The sequence below is a fragment of the Conger conger genome, chromosome 8 (genome assembly GCF_963514075.1).
Source record: "Conger conger chromosome 8, fConCon1.1, whole genome shotgun sequence".
Lineage (NCBI taxonomy): Eukaryota > Metazoa > Chordata > Actinopteri > Anguilliformes > Congridae > Conger > Conger conger.
Genome location: NC_083767.1, coordinates 64,386,458 through 64,404,575, shown reverse-complemented (window position 1 = coordinate 64,404,575; position 18,118 = coordinate 64,386,458). Strand labels below are relative to the sequence as shown.

Here is an 18,118-nt window from a genome sequence, read left to right as displayed (position 1 = left end):
AACTCCGCCCCTCTCTGAACCAGTGTGTGTGCCAGGGGAAGACTGGAGAGGGTGGGTGTGGGGATATGGGGGGATATGGAGGGTGAGGGGTGGGTGAGTGGTGCTGTCTGTCAGAGAGGTGCCACTGCGCTCTGGGACAGAGTCAGGACACCCAGCTGCTGCTGCTGCCGGTAAGATCACTCACTTTCACTTACATCAAACGCACTCAGAGAAGCAGGCTGATTTCATCCACACTGGGCTTTTATCCAAAACACAGAAATATCCTCACAAAGCTTAGTGTGTGCATGTGTGTGTGTGTGTGTGTAACTGCATGTGTGTGTGTGTGTGTGTAACTGCATGTGTGTGTATGTGTGTGTAACTGCATGTGTGTGTGTGTGTGTGTGTGTTTGTGTGTGTGCGTGTGTGTAACTGCATGTGTGTGTGTGTGTGTGTGTGTGTAACTGCATGTGTGTGTGTGTGTGTGTGTGTGTGTGTGTGTATAACTGCATGTGTGTGTGTGTGTATGTGTGTGTAACTGCGTGTGTATGTGTGTGTGTGTGTGTGTGTGTAACTGCATGTGTGTGTGTGTGTGTGTAACTGCATGTGTGTGTCTGTGTGTGTGTGTAACTGCATGTGTGTGTGTGTGTGTGTGTGTGTGTGTGTGCGTGTGTGTGTGTGTGTGTGTGTGTAACTGCATGTGTGTGTGTGTGTGTGTGTAACTGCATGTGTGTGTGTGTGTGTGTGTGTGTGTGTAACTGCATGTGTGTGTGCGTGTGTGTGTGTGTGTGTAACTGCATGTTATTCTGAGCCTGCCATCTGTAATACTCTAAGGAAAACACAGTTTTAGAGGTGTGTGTGTGTCCGTGTGTGAGTGTGTGTGTTTGTGTATGCGTGCATGTGTGCGTGCATGTGTGTGTGCGTGTGTATATCGGTGTGTGTGTGTGTGTGTGTGTGACCAGTGGAGCTAAATGAGGGGCAGAAGGCACCTTGTTGCCCCAGTTTGTGGGGTAAACATAAAGCTGTGAATCTGCTGGCTGGGTATTTCTGGAAGGGATAGAGTTTCTATCTATAGCCAAAGCTTCTCTGTATACCCCCTCTCTCTCTCTGCTTCTCAGATACAAGCACACTGCCACAGCCATGAACAACACCAGCGCTCCACACAGTTCAGTTTACCTTCTAATGAACATACAGGGTGCTAAGCTACTCATCACAAGGCCATGCATTCTTTTCTCTGTAAAAATGATTCTTTTCTGAAAGCATATTTTTGAAAGTATTGTGTATATGTATATATACGGCTACACACATACACTGTATATGTACACACATTAATCTGTAAAAATCTCCCTGGGTCATATAAAAGGTATTAATCACACTGCGGGGGGGTTATGTTACCTCTAGTTTTACATGTGTGTAGGTACAGTCAGGGAATTTCCCTGCTTTCCAGCACTTGCGGAATATGACAGGATGTCAGTGTGTCACAGGATCTCAGTGTTTGCCGGGAGAGGGGGGTTATCTTTAGGATTTATCTTTAGATGTTTCTATCTGCAAAAGGCCAGAGGCACTGAGACCTAGACCTCCCCCGGCCAGGTTTCAGTTAGCTTTAGGCCACGCGACAGCACTATTTGCCTGCGTCAGCATGTTATTTTGGAAGCTCCATGTGGCAACATTACCATAATGCATTCTGGGAGAAACTTGAGAGGCTCTATCTTTTGTCCCCCCACCCCGCCCCCTTGCATCTTGTGGACCTCTGTGAAGGACACACTGACCAAGCAGCTGCCCGGGAGAGCACCAGGCTTACCACCCAGAACTGTATGAGTCAGCACTCTGTCGCCGTGGCAACACATTAGGTCTTCATAACCATACAAACACGTCTTATATATTCATTACATTACATTATTGGCATTTGGCAGACGCTCTTATCCAGAGCGACGTACAACAAAGTGCATATCCATAACCAGGGATAAGTTCGCTGAAAGACCCTAGAGGGAAGTACAATTTGAACTGCTACCTGTACAACAAAGATAAGGACGAAGGCCAATTTCTTTTTTTTCTTTTTTTTTTAAACAAGAAACAAACAAACAGAGCAAAAGTGACCAAAGTTAACTATCAAAACACTGCTTACCTAGCCAACTAAAAAATACCGATACACAAAGCAAGTCACAGAGACAACAATTAAGGTTCACAGGGAGGTAGGGAGGGATGGGGAGAGGTGCTGCTTGAAGAGGTGTGTCTTCAGCTTGCGTTTGAAGGTGGGGAGAGATTCTACAGTTCTGACCTCAACGGGGAGTTTGTTCCACCACCGTGGAGCCAGAACAGACAGCAAAAACAAATAATATTCAAAACATATACACTGTTAATAATATTCAAAACAAAAAGTATACAATTGTAATACTGGTGCATTTTCACACCAATGTGTGTTTAGATAAAACAGCATTCCACAAAAATTCTACTCCACGCAAATCCAGTGCATCCACAGTCCACACGGAGTCAGATATTGAGGAGGACAAAGAGGCCTTTCTCTATGTCATTAGGGATGCAGGAACTTCACAGGAAGCCTATATCCAGTATTAATGGATATCTGTCTGGGTGATCAATATTAAACACGAGACCATTACATAATACTTGCATCATAAAGAACAGCCCCTGTTAAATGATGAAATGTCAAATATGCAAACAAATATGAACCAACACAATTCTAATTTAGCATTCTCTGAATTTGGCAGGAGTACCAAAGTGAACATGTGAGTCGGTCTGTCTGTGGCAGGAATGGCATCTGTAAGCAGGAAGCTGTCAGAGGAACAGTGCTACTGCTCCATCTGCCTGGACGTGTTCAGCAGCCCCGTCTCCATCCCCTGCGGCCACAGCTTCTGCATGGGCTGCATCGGGGGCTACTGGATGGGCAGCTCCCACTGCCAGTGCCCCATGTGCAAGAAGACCTTCTACAAGCGCCCTGACATCAGCGTCAACACCGTGCTCCGAGACATCGCCGAGCAGCTCAGAGGCAGCAGAGCCAGTCCTCTGGAGGGGAACAGTCCTCCTGAGGAACAGCTGGAGAGGAGCCCCGAGACCCAGATGCAGGGCCCGAGGGTGGAGGGCGTGGCCTGTGACGTGTGCAGCGGCGAGCAGCAGCTGGCGCTGAAGTCCTGCCTGGTGTGCCTCACTTCCTACTGCGAGGAGCACCTGAGGTCCCACAACGCACGCTTCACCAAACACAAGCTGATCCAGCCAATCAGCAGCCTGCAGGACCGGATGTGCCAGAAGCACGAGCGTCTGCTGGAGCTGTTCTGCCGCTCAGACCAGACCTGCGTGTGCGTGCTGTGTGTGGAGACCGAGCACCGCGCCCACTTCACCGTCTCCGCTGAGAGGGCCTGGGCCGAGAAGAAGGTGAGACAACCTCACCCTCACCCTGACCCCTACCCTCACCCCAACCCTCACCCCAATCCTCGCCCTCACCCCAACCCTCACCCTGACCCCAACCCTCACCCCAACTGTAACCCTCACCCTCACCTAACACAGCTGTCCTTTAGAACCTGAAGAACACTGTTAATGCTACTAACGCAGCTGTCTTTAGAACCTGAAGAACACTGTTAATTTTACTAACCCAGCTGTCTTTAGAACCTGAAGAACACTGTTAATGTTACTAACACAGCTGTCCTTTAGAACATGTAGAACACTGTTAATGTTACACAGCTGTGAGGGGAGTGGGCTTAATATCTGCTGCCCTTGAATGCTTCTCAGGCTCAGCTGAAGAAGACTGAAGCAGAGGTGCAGCAGATGATGCAGGACAGATGGAAGAAGGTGGAGGAGATCAGACAATGTGTGGAGCTGAGCAGAGTGAGTCCTGATTACAGTCCTGATGCTCACATTAGGGAGGGGTACCACAGGGCTCAGTTATGGGTCCATTACTAATCTCTCACTGACTGAAACCCTCTTGTTTGAGCAGAGCAGCACGCAGAGAGAGATTGAGGACAGCGCACAGGTGTTCAGTACTCTAATGCGCTCCATTGAGACTCGCCAGGCTGAACTGACTGAGGTGATGGAAGAGAAGCAGAGAGCAGTCGAGAAACATGCTGAAGACCTCATTAAAGACCTGGAGCAGGAACTCACTGAGCTGCAGAAGAGGAACTCTCAACTGGAGAACCTCTCACAAACTGAGGATCATCTCTACTTCCTACAGGTCACACATTCTACTACTACTACATGACTGTTACGGACTGCAGTATGGGGGTGTTTGGGCAGTGTGTTAGTGCATGAGTAAGTGTGTATGTGCAGTGTGTTAGTGTGTGTTTGAGCGTTTGGGCAGTGTGTTAGTGTTTGTTTGAGCGTTTGGGCAGTGTGTTAGTGTGTGTTGGAGTGTTTTGGCAGCGTGTTAGTGCGTGAGTAAGTGTGTATGTGCAGTGCGTTAGTGTGTGTTGGGAGTGTTTGGGCAGTGTGTTAGTGTGTGTTGGAGTGTTTGGGCAGTGTGTTAGTGTGTGTTGGAGTGTTTGGGGAGGTTACAGAGCAGTAATTGTCCACGCTGATGGACCGGTCCTCTCCTGCTGTAGAGTTTCCAGTCTCAGTGCACCCTCCCAAACACCCAGGACTGGTCTGGGGCTGGCATTCACACTGATGTGTGTGTGGGAGCTGTGAGAAGGTGTGTGGAACAGCTGGAGGTCTCTCTCACCGAGCAAGAGGACAAACTGGCAGAGATGGGTAAGTTTCCAGACTCACCAATAATGCCATAACTTTACTCTCATTATAAGCCACTGCACTACTAGCAGTACTTTTGTCCCACTTACCTTCTGTCATTTTACACACTGTCTGGGTGAATAGCCTACTTGATTCTGATTGGAAGGTAGGTGTTGGTTAGATGTGTATAATCATTGGACGTTTGGTAGATAGTGCAGGTCAATTTTAATCATTGTTCTAAATTCATATGCTGCCTGCGGTTTCCCAAAGGTAGAGGGGTCTTGCTCTTTTGGTTCTTCCTCAATAAATGCAGTGTGATATGAGTTTAAAAGTTTTTTCATTGACCACAACTTGTTCATACCAATAAATCCATTTGCATTTAGTATGGTGATATGGCTGTGAATGGTTTTGTGAAGTACAGCAAACAAAATAAATAAATAATAATAATAATAATAAATAAATAAATAAATAAAATAAATAAATAAAATAATTTGAACTGCTACCTGTACAACAAAGATAAGGACCAGGGCCTATTTGAATTTTTTTTTTTTTTTTTTTTTAAACAAACAAATAAACAAACAAACAACAAAGCAAAAGTGACCAAACTTAACTATCCAAACACTGCTTACCTAGCCAACTAAAAATACAGATACACAAAGTAAATAACAGAAAGACAACAATTAAGGTTCACAGGGAGGTAGGGAGTGACAGGGAGAGGTGCTGCTTGAAGAGGTGCGTCTTCTGTTTGCGCTTGAAGGTGGGGAGAGATTCTACAGTTCTGACCTCAACGGGGAGTTCATTCCACCACCATGGAGCCAGAACAGACAGTAGTTGTGATGGTTTTAGCCTTCAGTTTTGCCTGTGTGTGCATTTGTGTTAGAAAAGATAAACAAACATGAAGACAAGAGAGCTGTCTTTGGGAGAAAAGCAAGCCATTTTGAATCAATCAGTATTGAGCCGCAGACATCGAACAGGTAGACCAAGGAAAACAACAGCAGTTGATGACAGAAACATTGTGTTGAGCCACAAAAAATGAGTGGAAAGGTCAAAGTGTGGATCTGCTCATGATCCAAAACATACAAGCTCATCTGTGAAGCCTGGTGGAGGAAGTGTCATGGCTTGGGCTTGCATGGCTGCTTCTGGAGTGGGCTCACTAAACTTTATTGATGATGTAACTCATGATGGTAGCAGCAGGATGAATTCAGAAATCTGCGCAAACATTCTGTCTGCCAATTTACGGAGAAATGCCTCCAAACTTATTGGGAGGAACTTCATCATGCATCAAGACAATGACCCAAAACACACTGCCAACACAACAAAGGACTTCATTAGGGAGAAAAAGTCGAAGGTTTTAGACTAGCCAAGTCAATCACCAGACCTTAACCCAATTGAGCATGAATTTCACCTCCCGAAGTGGAGATTGAAGGGAAAACCCCCTCCGAAACAACAACTGAAAGAGGCCGCTGTAAAAGCATCACAAAAGAAAAATGCAAGTTTGGTGATGGTCAATTGGTCGCAGGCTTGATGCAGTTATCGCAAGCAAGGGATATGCTACCAAATATTAAGTGTTATTTACTTAAATACACTCTGTTCCAATACTTTTTCTCACCTAAAAATGGGGTGGTCTGAGACCAAAGGTGCTATGTTCTAAGTAGTTTAACACATCTAGGTGTTAAATACCAGGAAATAAAAGCTGAAACTCATCTCAAATTCATCTTTTTATTAAACCCAAATGTATTCAGTGTAACTACTGCAAAAACAAGTGAATTGGCCTTGCTGTTCCAATACTTTTTGAGGGGACTGTTGATCAGGCTGTTAGCTAGTTATATTGACTGGGCACCAACAGACCATTTTTAATGGATGCTCTCTCATCTAGTTTAACCACAGTTTTCAATAAGCCTTGGAGGTCTGACTACTACGATAGATAATTCCAACAACAAAATGGCGGCGGCAACTCAACTAAATACACAGGGCGCCATTTTGTACAGATAGGCTAACCGCTCACTAACATGAAACCATCCTCCACCATGTCGAGTAGAATTAGAAACATGTAAAATAATCGATTTTTCTGTTCACCTTTTTCTTCGAAAATGGTCACAAGGTGTGTAATGTATCGTTGTCATAACTAATCAGATGGAGACAAGAGTAGGCATTTGCGTTTTTACAGAATCTCAGTGATTAGGGCAAGGATACGAGGAGTTTAAGCCAAGCCAGGAGGAATTTATGGCTAGCCAGAATAAACCGGAAAGATTTCCTGCCTTCACAAAGCAGCAGAGTGTGTTCTCCCAAGTTAATTCAAGGTAGAATCTAGCCAGTTCAAACTGATTAATGCCAGTGTTGACAACTAACATTTACGTTAGTAAAGCAGGGTAAAAATAGCCGACTAGTTACTTAACGTTAGTTGCCCGGTTAACGTTAGGTATCCTTCGCTAATTTACGTTAACCTTAGCAGAGAGAGATCCTTATCTTAAATGAGCACGCAATGGCCTTTCTGTTAGTAACCTTGACTAGTCATTCATTTGGCTAAACAGCTCCGTGGCTGTAATGTCATTATTCAGCCACCTCAGCTACTGTTTTATCTTCCCTTTATTTCCAGGCAAACTGGAGTGGTAATTTTCAAGCTTTGTTATGTCCATATCGTAATAATCGAATCCATTTATAAGAGTCTATTTTTCATATAATCTCCGCGATAGTTTATCTAAAGTGTCATTTCATTTCGGCATTGGTTGGTTCTGGTGATCATTCGTGATATTTCGTCTGCATGCCTTGACGGAGGTTAGTATTTTAGCCCGCTGGTGCACTGTGCATCCGAATACTATGAATATTGTCCTACCATAACGTTATTCAAAATTTCTCTCCTAAATTTAAATCTTTGGTAAAACAATGGTGTAAGGGCAATAATCCACTGCAATGTGGTCGTTAAAGGTCGAGTTTTAACGCATTCCGCTTCGCGTCCGCATCGCGCTTTACTTAAAACCTCTTCACGAACACCTCGTGGATTATTCCTTAAGTTTTAATTAGTTTAATTGATAATTTCTTAATATTTAAAAACTATCATCAACTGCATCCATACAATGAAAACAACATTAGCACTGGTTCTGGCACAAAATGCTTGCTATTGTGATCTGGTTTTTCAAATCTGATTAATGTTCAGTTTGTGTAATGTGATGAATGTTTAGTTTGTGGAATCTGATGAATGTTCAGTTTGTGGAATCTGATGAATGTTCAGTTTGTGGAATCTGATAATCGCTGAGATTAAAATCCTCTTTCCGTGCAGAGCTGCGGAGGATACAGAAATACGCAGGTGAGCCTCCTCCTCCTGGACAGGTAGGCTCCTCACTGGCTGTAGCCCTGTCTGATTGGCTGTGTGCTCCTCAGTGGGTGTGACTCTGGACAGCGCGACGGCCAATCCGTGGCTGCAGCTGTCGGAGAGCGGGAAGCAGCTGCGTCACGGCGGGGTGTGGCAGGGCCTGGTGGACGGGCCGGAGCGCTTCGACACCGTGGTCATCGCTCTGGGCCGGGAGGGCTTCGCCCGCGGGAGGCACTACTGGGAGGTGCAGGTGGGCCTGAAGGACGACTGGTACCTGGGCGTGGCCAAGGCGTCAGTTAAGAGGAAGGGCCGAATCGCTGTTAGCACGGGGCAGGGCTATTGGGCGCTGGCCATGAAGGGGGGGCGGGAATACCGGGCCTCCTGCACGCCGCCCGCCCCCCTCTCCCTCCCCCACCGACCCCGACAGGTGGGCATCTACCTGGACTACGAGGAGGGGCAGGTGTCCTTCTATGACGTGGAGGCCAGGTCACACCTCTACACCTTCATGGACTCCTTCAGCGAGACACTGCGCCCCTTCTTCTACCTGTACTGCTGCGACAAGTCGTCAGACTGCCTCACCATCACCCCCGTGAACCCCACACCCGCTGTGAAGCAGTGCTGACGCTTACGCTCAAATAACCTTCACACAACCTTAACTCAACATTACAGACCCGTGTGAACTGCGCCCAGCTCACCTGAATATAATCTAAATAACACTACTCTCCTCTATCTGACAGTATAGAGCTCACCTGTGCCTTAACTTAACACACCATGCGTCACGATATTGGCCAAGAAGCAAGATTTTTATACGTAATGAACGGTGTCTTAAAAATATAGGCGTGTATTCAGATGTGTGCGTCTTTTGCATGTTCTGTGTGTTACTGATCTAGTTGTTTATGAAACACCACCAGTGCAATATCACAACAATAAACGTGTTTCTCTCTTCTGATGGTTGTGGTTCTGGTGGTGTGCTCGCTCAATGAGTCAAACCTTCAGACTCCTTTAACACACACTGCCACCTCAACTCTCCTAACACTCTCCCAGCCTGAGACCACACACTGCCACCTCAACTCTCCTAACACTCTCCCAGCCTGAGACCACACACTGCCACCTCAACTCTCCTAACACTCTCCCAGCCTGAGACCACACACTGCCACCTCAACTCTCCTAACACTCTCCCAGCCTGAGACCACACACTGCCACCTCAACTCTCCTAACACTCTCCCAGCCTGAGACCACACACTGCCACCTCAACTCTCCTAACACTCTCCCAGCCTGAACACGCTCCTGCGGAGACTGCCAAATATGAATACAAATAAGAACATAATGCAATATCTGCAGACATTCTGAGAGAGCGAGAAGAATGAGACGTGAGAGATCGTGAGAGATCGAGAGATGGAGAGGCTCATTTCCAAACTCACATTTTCTTTATATCCCATTTTATTAAAAAAACACAGAAATCAGCAATTTAACACAAACCCTGGATTAGAAAAAGGTCAAACAGTGTGTGTGTGTGTGTGTGAGAGAGAATGTGTGCATGTATAAATGATACGTGTGTGTGTGTGTGTGTGAGAGAGAGAGAGAGAGAGAGAATGTGTGCATGTATAAATGATACGTGTGTGTATGCCTGAGTAGAAGGACACTATGCACATATTAAAAAGACTACCTGCTCCCATTTAAACTTCTTATAGTTTTAAATCATCCAAATCTATCTTCTAATAACAAATTTGTATGCATGCGCACAAACACACAGACAGTGTGTGTATGAAAATGGTATGAAGGCAACTGCACTCTTACACACACACACACGCACGCACGCACGCACACAGGCACACAGGCACACAGGCACACACGCACACACACAACTATCTATATGGAACAAGGGTCTTAGGGACAACAAAATTAAAGACATTAAATTTACCTCTGGGTGTGTATGTGTGAGAGAGGATGTGCGTGTGTGAGTGAGTGAGTGAGTGTGAGTGTGTGTGTGAGTGTGTGTGTGTGTGTGTGTGTGTGTGTGTGTGTGTGCGCGCGAGTGTGTGTGCGCGAGTGTGTGTGTGTGTGTGAGTGTGTGTGAGTGTGTGTGTGTGTGTGTGTGTGTGTGTGTGTGTGTGCGTGTGAGTGCGTGTGTGTGAGTGTGAGTGTGTGTGTGTGCGTGTGAGTGCGTGTGTGTGTGTGAGTGTGAGTGTGTGTGTGAGTGTGTGTGTGTGTGTGTGTGTGTGTGTGTGAGTGTGTGTGTGTGTGTGAGTGTGTGTGTGTGTGAGTGTGTGTGTGAGTGTGTGTGTGTGTGTGTGAGTGTGTGTGTGTGTGTGTGTGAGTGTGTGTGTGTGTGTGTGTGTGTGTGTGTGTGAGTGAGTGTGTGTGTGTGTGTGCGTGAGTGCGTGTGTGTGTGTGAGTGCGTGTGTGTGTGTGTGTGAGTGTGTGTGAGTGCGTGTGTGTGTGTGTGTGAGTGTGTGGTGATGTAATTTAGCGCCGCCTCTTCTTCTTGCTGCTGGGGGGCGGGGCTGAAGGCCGGCCCCCCTTCCTCTTCCTGTTAGAGCTCTCGTCCCCATCCTCGTACTGACTCTCTTTATCCGCTGGGGGGGTCAAATCAGAGCATCTCTTCATGTTCAAATACTGTACCCCAACAGTACTGTACCCAAACTGTTATTAACACTACAGTTCTTATTGCTTTAACAGTAGTGACACTGCGGTGATAAATGTGCATTGTGTCATGCCAGTGTGCCACCTAGTGGGACATCAGCTCTGCTATTGGCTGGCAGTGGGTCACATGACTCACCTCTGCGGGCCTCTTCCTCCAGCTCATCCCAGTCCTTCCCACTCTCCTCCTCCGAGCCAAGGGACGCACTATAGTCTGGGGAGGGAGGGAGGGGGGAGAGAGAGAGAGAGAGGTCATGTTATGACAGGGTTTTTCCTACAGTCAAATCTTTCAAAGCAAGGGAAATCTTGACCACCAAAATGAAATCATATACAAATGAATTGCAGTTAATTTCAATTTCCGGGTGCAAAGTGGTCTTTCTGCCAGCAGAGGGCGATGTATTGCACGAGTCCCGACCAAGATGGAAGTTCTAGGACTAGAACTGTGGCTGTGCTGCTCTGTGGAGAGTTCAGCGAATGCCCTTTGAACCCCGGGTTAGAATGCCCTGTGAACCCCGGGTTAGAATGCCCTTTGAACCCCGGGTTAGAATGCCCTTTGAACCCCGGGTTAGAATGCCCTTTGAACCCCGGGTTAGAATGCCCTTTGAACCCCGGGTTAGAATGCCCTGTGAACCCCGGGTTAGAATGCCCTTTGAACCCCGGGTTAGAATGCCCTTTGAACCCCGGGTTAGAATGCCCTTTGAACCCCGGGTTAGAATGCCCTGTGAACCCCGGGTTAGAATGCCCTTTGAACCCCGGGTTAGAATGCCCTTTGAACCCCGGGTTAGAATGCCCTGTGAACCCCGGGTTAGAATGCCCTTTGAACCCCGGGTTAGAATGCCCTTTGAACCCCGGGTTAGAATGCCCTTTGAACCCCGGGTTAGAATGCCCTTTGAACCCCGGGTTAGAATGCCCTTTGAACCCCGGGTTAGAATGCCCTTTGAACCCCGGGTTAGAATGCCCTTTGAACCCCGGGTTAGAATGCCCTTTGAACCCCGGGTTAGAATGCCCTTTGAACCCCGGGTTAGAATGGCCTGTGAACCCCAGACTTCATGCAGTGTTCACACAGTGTTTTAACAGAAGGTAGGCCTAGTAATGATAGTAATTTATTTCTGTTCTAGATAAATGTATGTTTCTGTGCCATTAAAAGAAATGGTGTAACATTCAAATAGTCTCCTCCAAATCTATTGGAACAGCAAGGCCAATTCATTTATTTTTTCAGTACAACTGAATACATTTGGGGTTAATAAAAATAATTTCAGCTTTTAATTCCTGGTATTTACCCCTAGAACATAGCTCTTTTGGTATCAGACCACCCCATTTTTAGGTGACTTTACAATCAAAGCTTACATGGACTCGGTACCAAAACCTATTTAATTATAAATTACTACACACATCCTGCATTCACATCAGTATCACCAACCCTGAGGCAGGTGTGTGTGCAGATGAGTGTATGTAGATGAGTGTGTGTATGTGTGTGTGTGTGTGTGCAGATGTGAGTGTGTGAGTGAGTGAGTGAGTGAGTGAGTGAGTGCGCAGATAAGAGTGAGTGTGTGCGCGCAGATAAGAGTGAGTGTGTGAGTGAGTGTGTGCGCGCAGATAAGAGTGAGTGTGTGAGTGAGTGTGTGCGCGCAGATGTGAGTGAGTGAGTGAGTGTGTGCGCGCAGATGTGAGTGAGTGAGTGAGTGTGTGAGTGAGTGAGTGAGTGAGTGAGTGAGTGAGTGAGTGAGTGAGTGAGTGAGTGAGTGAGTGAGTGAGTGAGTGAGTGTGTGAGTGTGTGTGTGTGTGTGTGTGTGTGTGTGTGTGTGTGAGAGAGAGTGAATGTGTGTGGTACCAGAGTCCTCGGTCTCAGAGGAGTAATCTTCATCACTGTCCTCTTCCTCATTCTCTTCTTCATCAGCTGAGGGGTTGAACGTCTCGTCCTCCATCTCGGAGCCAGACTCATCCTCCTGTCCGCTGCCCTGAGAGACACGTGCACTCCTCTCTTCATTTCATTCACTTATTCCACTCATTTCTTTTCTGATGTATGAGGAGTGTTGTGTGAAGTAGTACATTTGGAGCTATACTGTGGCCGCAGGTGAGGGGTGTGCACGTGAGAGGTGTGCACGTGAGGGGTGTGCACGTGTGTGTGTCTCACCTCGCTCTCAGGGTCCAGGAAGGACCAGCCCCCCTGCTCAAAGAAGCCCTCTGGGTCATCTACAATGGTCTTCATGATCTTGGTCCAGTTCAGAGACTGTACCCCCTCTGTGTACTTAATGTCACAGGAGCTGAAAGAGAGGGTGTTAGACCACATCATATCACAACATAAAATAACATCATTCCAACTATTGGAACAATCAAACCCAAAAACAAACCTAATTGTTATCTGGCCCTAAAAAGAACATGCATTTCTCAGGTCACCTAACCACAGTCAAAAATACAAACGTTAATGTACAGGAGAGTTTTCTTTAAACGGGATGATTTTAGGAAGACCCAAATTTGTGCAGGTGAGGGTTACTATGGTTCCTCAGTACAGCGGTCCCAGAGCTCAGCAGACAGGCAGTGGGCGGGGCCTTACTTCAGCCACTCCTTTATTGGGTCCAGGGAGTTGACGGGCACGGCATTGATCATAGTGACCTTCTTGCTGTAGTCCTTGTAGACGATCACCACGTCAAAGTTCTTCAGGTGGAACTGCACACGCTCAAAATGCACGCATTCCACTTCATCCAGAGTCACTACAAACGGGGGCTGGGGTACCCAAAAAACACGCACAGAAACACACACCCTTATCAGCACAGAAGCACACACAAGGAACAGATACCCACTATGCTGCCAAGCGCTACAATGATAATGAGTGCTATTCACTCATCCGTCTCCCGTTGTGACTCAGCCACCCGCCCACTCTGACTCGCCCACCCACTCTGACTCGCCCACCCACTCTGCGACTCACCCACTCTGACTCGCCCACCCACTCTGACTCGCCCACCCACTCTGCGACTCACCCACTCTGACTCGCCCACCCACTCTGACTCGCCCACCCACTCTGCGACTCACCCACTCTGCGACTCACCCACTCTGCGACTCACCCACTCTGCGACTCACCCACTCACTCTGACTCGCCCACCCACTCTGACTCGCCCACCCACTCTGACTCGCCCACCCACTCTGACTCGCCCACCCACTCTGCGACTCACCCACTCTGACTCGCCCACCCACTCTGACTCGCCCACCCACTCTGACTCGCCCACCCACTCTGCGACTCACCCACCCACTCTGACTCGCCCACCCACTCTGACTCGCCCACCCACTCTGACTCGCCCACCCACTCTGACTCGCCCACCCACTCTGCGACTCACCCACTCTGACTCGCCCACCCACTCTGCGACTCACCCACTCTGACTCGCCCACCCACTCTGCGACCCGCCCACTCTGCGACTCGCCCACTCTGACTCGCCCACCCACTCTGCGACTCACCCACTCTGACTCGCCCACCCACTCTGACTCGCCCACCGCGACTCACCCACTCTGCGACTCACCCACTCTGACTCGCCCACCCACTCTGACTCGCCCACCCACTCTGACTCGCCCACCCACTCTGCGACTCGCCCACTCTGCGACTCGCCCGCCCACTCTGACTCGCCCGCCCACTCTGACTCGCCCGCCCACTCTGACTCGCCCGCCCACTCTGACTCGCCCACCCACTCTGACTCGCCCACCCACTCTGCCACTCGCCCACTCGCCCACTCTGACTCGCCCGCCCACTCTGCGACTCACCCACTCTGACTCGCCCGCCCACTCTGACTCGCCCGCCCACTCTGCCACTCGCCCACTCTGACTCGCCCGCCCACTCTGCGACTCACCCACTCTGACTCGCCCGCCCACTCTGACTCGCCCGCCCACTCTGACTCGCCCACCCACTCTGCCACTCGCCCACTCTGACTCACTCGCCCACTCTGACTCGCCCACCCACTCTGCGACTCGCCCACTCTGCGACTCGCCCACTCTGCCACTCGCCCACTCTGACTCGCCCGCCCACTCTGACTCGCCCGCCCACTCTGCGACTCGCCCACTCTGCGACTCGCCCACTCTGCGACTCGCCCACTCTGCGACTCGCCCACTCTGCGACTCGCCCACTCTGCGACTCGCCCACTCTTCCACTCGCCCACTCTGCCACTCGCTCACCCACTCCGCGACTCACCCACTGACTCGCCCACCCACTCTGCGACTCGCCCACTCTTCCACTCGCCCACTCTGCCACTCGCCCACCCACTCTGCCACTCGCTCACCCACTCTGCCACTTGCTCACCCACTCTGCCACTCGCCCACCCACTCTGCCGCCCGCCCACTCACCCACTCGCCCACTCTGCCACTCGCCCACCCACTCTGCCACTCGCTCACCCACTCTGCCACTTGCTCACCCACTCTGCCACTCGCTCACCCACTCTGCCACTCGCCCACTCTGCCACTCGCTCACCCACTCTGCCACTCGCCCACTCTGTCACTCTGTGACTCACTCACCCACTCTGTGACTCACTCACCCACTCTGTGACTCACTCACCCACTCTGTGACTCACCCACTCTGCCACTCACTCACTCGCCCACTCTGTGACTCTGTGACTCACTCACCCACTCTGTGACGTTGCAGAGGGAGCTGGAGGTGGGCTGCAGTAGACACGTGCTCCGATACGGGGCGCCCTGGAACCTACAGACGCACAGAGATGCACAGAGACGCACAGACAGACGCACAGACAGACGCACAGACAGACAGACAGACGCACAGAGATGCACAGACAGAGACACACACAGACAGAGACACAGAGACAGACAGACAGACGCACAGAGATGCACAGACAGAGACGCACACAGACAGACACAGACACACAGAGACAGACAGACAGACAGACAGAGAAACACACACACACACACACACACACACACACAGATATTAGCTTAATTCAGTAGCAAATATTCCAGCAGTTAGCATTATATTATCTTAATGATTATCTTGGGCTAAAGGAAAAAATGTTTTGAGCATGACAGGTGTGTGTGAAAATTGAGTACCGGGTTTGCCAAAGGTTGCCATGCCATTGAAAGCTTTAAAGCAAGACCAGCACAAGCAGGTGTGACTAACACTGCCCCCCCACACCTGTTCAACACGCAGAAGCTCAAATCAGAGCCTCATTACCTCCATACCAAGCCTCCGGTACGCATGAGCCGTGACCCTACAGATGACCTCTGACCCTGCCCAGCGCCGGCCCTCACCCCAGGTCCCGAAAGGGCACCTCGAACTCCAGCGCCTCCTTGGTGAGCGTCTCCACCTTCTCCATGAAGTTCTTGAAGGCGGACTTGAGCTTGTGCCGCATTTCGCGCTCCATCTGCTCGGCGTAGAGGTCGTCGCGGTCGTGCATGTGCTGGTGCTTGCCCAGGTCCGTGGTGATCTCGCCCACCTCCGTGTAGAACTGCACGTCCGTGTGCCGCTTCTTCCCAAACATGATCGCGTTCTGCCAACACACACACACACCCGTCATGCACAAACACACACACACACACACACACACACCCCCGTCATGCACAAGCACACACACACACACACATACATACACACACACACACACACACACACACACACACACACCCGTCATGCACACACAAACACACACACACACACACACACCCCCGTCATGCACAAGCACACACACACACACACACACCCGTCATGCACAAACACACACACACACACACACACACACACCCCTGTCATGCACAAGCACACACACCCGTCATGCACAAACAAACACAAACAAACACACACACACACACACACACACACACCCCCACACACACCCCCGTCATGCACAAACAAACACACACACACACACACACACACACCCGTCATGCACAAACAAACACACACACACACACACACACACCCCCGTCATGCACAAGCACACACACACACACCCGTCATGCACAAACACACACACACACACACCCCTGTCATGCACAAGCACACACACCCGTCATGCACAAACAAACACACAAACAAACACAAACAAACACACACACACACACACACACCCCCACACACACCCCCGTCATGCACAAACAAACACACACACACACACACACACACACCCGTCATGCACAAACAAACACACACACACACACACACACACACACCCCCGTCATGCACAAGCACACACACACACACACACACACACACCCGTCATGCACAAACACACACACACACACACACACACACACACACACCCCTGTCATGCACAAGCACACACACCCGTCATGCACAAACAAACACACAAACAAACACAAACAAACACACACACACACACACACACACCTGTCATGCACAAACAAACACACACACACACACACACACACACCCGTCATGCACAAACAAACACACACACACACACACACATACACACACCCCCGTCATGCACAAACACACACACACACACACACACACACCCCTGTCATGCACAAGCACACACACCCGTCATGCACAAACAAACACACACACACACACACACACACACACACACACACACACACACACACCCGTCATGCACAAACAAACACACACACACACACACACACACATACACACACACCCGTCATGCACAAACAAACACACACACACACACACATACACACACACACACATTGGAAATGCCGGCAAACTGAACATGGCTTTCCACTATGCGGTATGTTCATAGAAATAAATAAAGCAATACATCATCATTAGGCTATTTATCCATTGGATATTGAAAGCAAAAATTCCCTGCTTTCAGTGAAAAATGGACCATGTTAATCAATAGACCAGTCGCCTATTTAAGCGTTATGGAACGGGAATCCCTGGTATATCGCGGAGTACCGTTACACTCCGTAGTTGTGCCAATATCCGCGATATACCTTTTTTACAATGGTTACCACATTTATCTATCAAAATTTCACAAAAGACAGACAAGACAAACTTTAAATGAATGTATTTAATGGAACTATGTTTTATGGTAATTGTATTCTTCCGCAGAACAGTAGTTTATTGGTTGCTCAGCAACATTACCTAGCAATAATGTACCCCCACTGCCGTTAGCTAGCTAGCTAGCTTGCGAGTCTACGTTACACATGACGACACACGACACTAACATACAAGCCATTTGCCTTTGGTGTAGATGTTTCTCTGGGCATCACCAGATAACATGCAGTTATTGAAAACTCGTTATGAGTCATCATTTGCTTCGCCGGGGTTTGGTGGACTTGCTGGTATTTCGATCTGAGGATGTTGCCTAGGTTGTATTTTTTTTTTTGTTCCTTCCTTTTTTTGTTAACCCAATCCACCAGAAAGGTCAAAGGACACTTTAAAATCACACTGTTTTACTTTGGTCGGCTACGAGCGGCAAGATTACATTACGTAAATTTCGGTCACAACTTAGATAATGGAGATCTACAAACGCAAATATTAAGAGAAGTGTGAAGATTCGATTCAGCCGTGCGTATATCGTGGGTATTGTCACGGCTGGAACG

General features: G+C 48.9%; 2 protein-coding genes across 6 annotated transcripts in view; one reads left to right on the top strand and one right to left on the bottom strand.

The window, feature by feature from the left end:
* Positions 1-70: 70 nt before the first annotated feature.
* On the top strand, positions 71-8,903 carry si:dkey-46i9.6 (E3 ubiquitin-protein ligase TRIM39). 4 transcript variants are annotated; one of them, XM_061252820.1, is made up of 8 exons: positions 93-170; positions 1,735-1,788; positions 2,703-3,363; positions 3,718-3,813; positions 3,923-4,156; positions 4,524-4,671; positions 7,925-7,951; positions 8,026-8,903. In XM_061252820.1, exons 3-8 carry the CDS (start codon positions 2,746-2,748, stop codon positions 8,577-8,579), a joined length of 1,677 nt encoding a protein of 558 aa, XP_061108804.1. In that variant the 5' UTR covers positions 93-170; positions 1,735-1,788; positions 2,703-2,745; the 3' UTR covers positions 8,580-8,903. The 4 variants fall into 4 exon arrangements, with proteins under 4 accessions (XP_061108803.1, XP_061108804.1, XP_061108807.1 ...); XM_061252822.1 differs by having other exon boundaries at positions 142-170; positions 2,744-3,363; XM_061252819.1 differs by lacking the exon at positions 1,735-1,788 and having other exon boundaries at positions 71-170.
* Positions 8,904-9,379: 476 nt separating this feature from the next.
* Positions 9,380-18,118, bottom strand: part of LOC133135694 (FACT complex subunit SPT16-like) — a 36,002-nt gene continuing 27,263 nt past the window's right edge. For both annotated transcript variants that reach the window (XM_061252891.1, XM_061252892.1), the window contains 7 exons: positions 15,836-16,074; positions 15,200-15,275; positions 13,152-13,321; positions 12,732-12,861; positions 12,429-12,555; positions 10,737-10,811; positions 9,380-10,533 (listed from right to left, as the gene is read on the bottom strand). In XM_061252891.1, the coding sequence (XP_061108875.1) occupies positions 10,424-10,533; positions 10,737-10,811; positions 12,429-12,555; positions 12,732-12,861; positions 13,152-13,321; positions 15,200-15,275; positions 15,836-16,074 (927 nt within the window). In that variant the 3' untranslated portion in view covers positions 9,380-10,423. The remainder of the gene's footprint in view (positions 10,534-10,736; positions 10,812-12,428; positions 12,556-12,731; positions 12,862-13,151; positions 13,322-15,199; positions 15,276-15,835; positions 16,075-18,118) is intronic.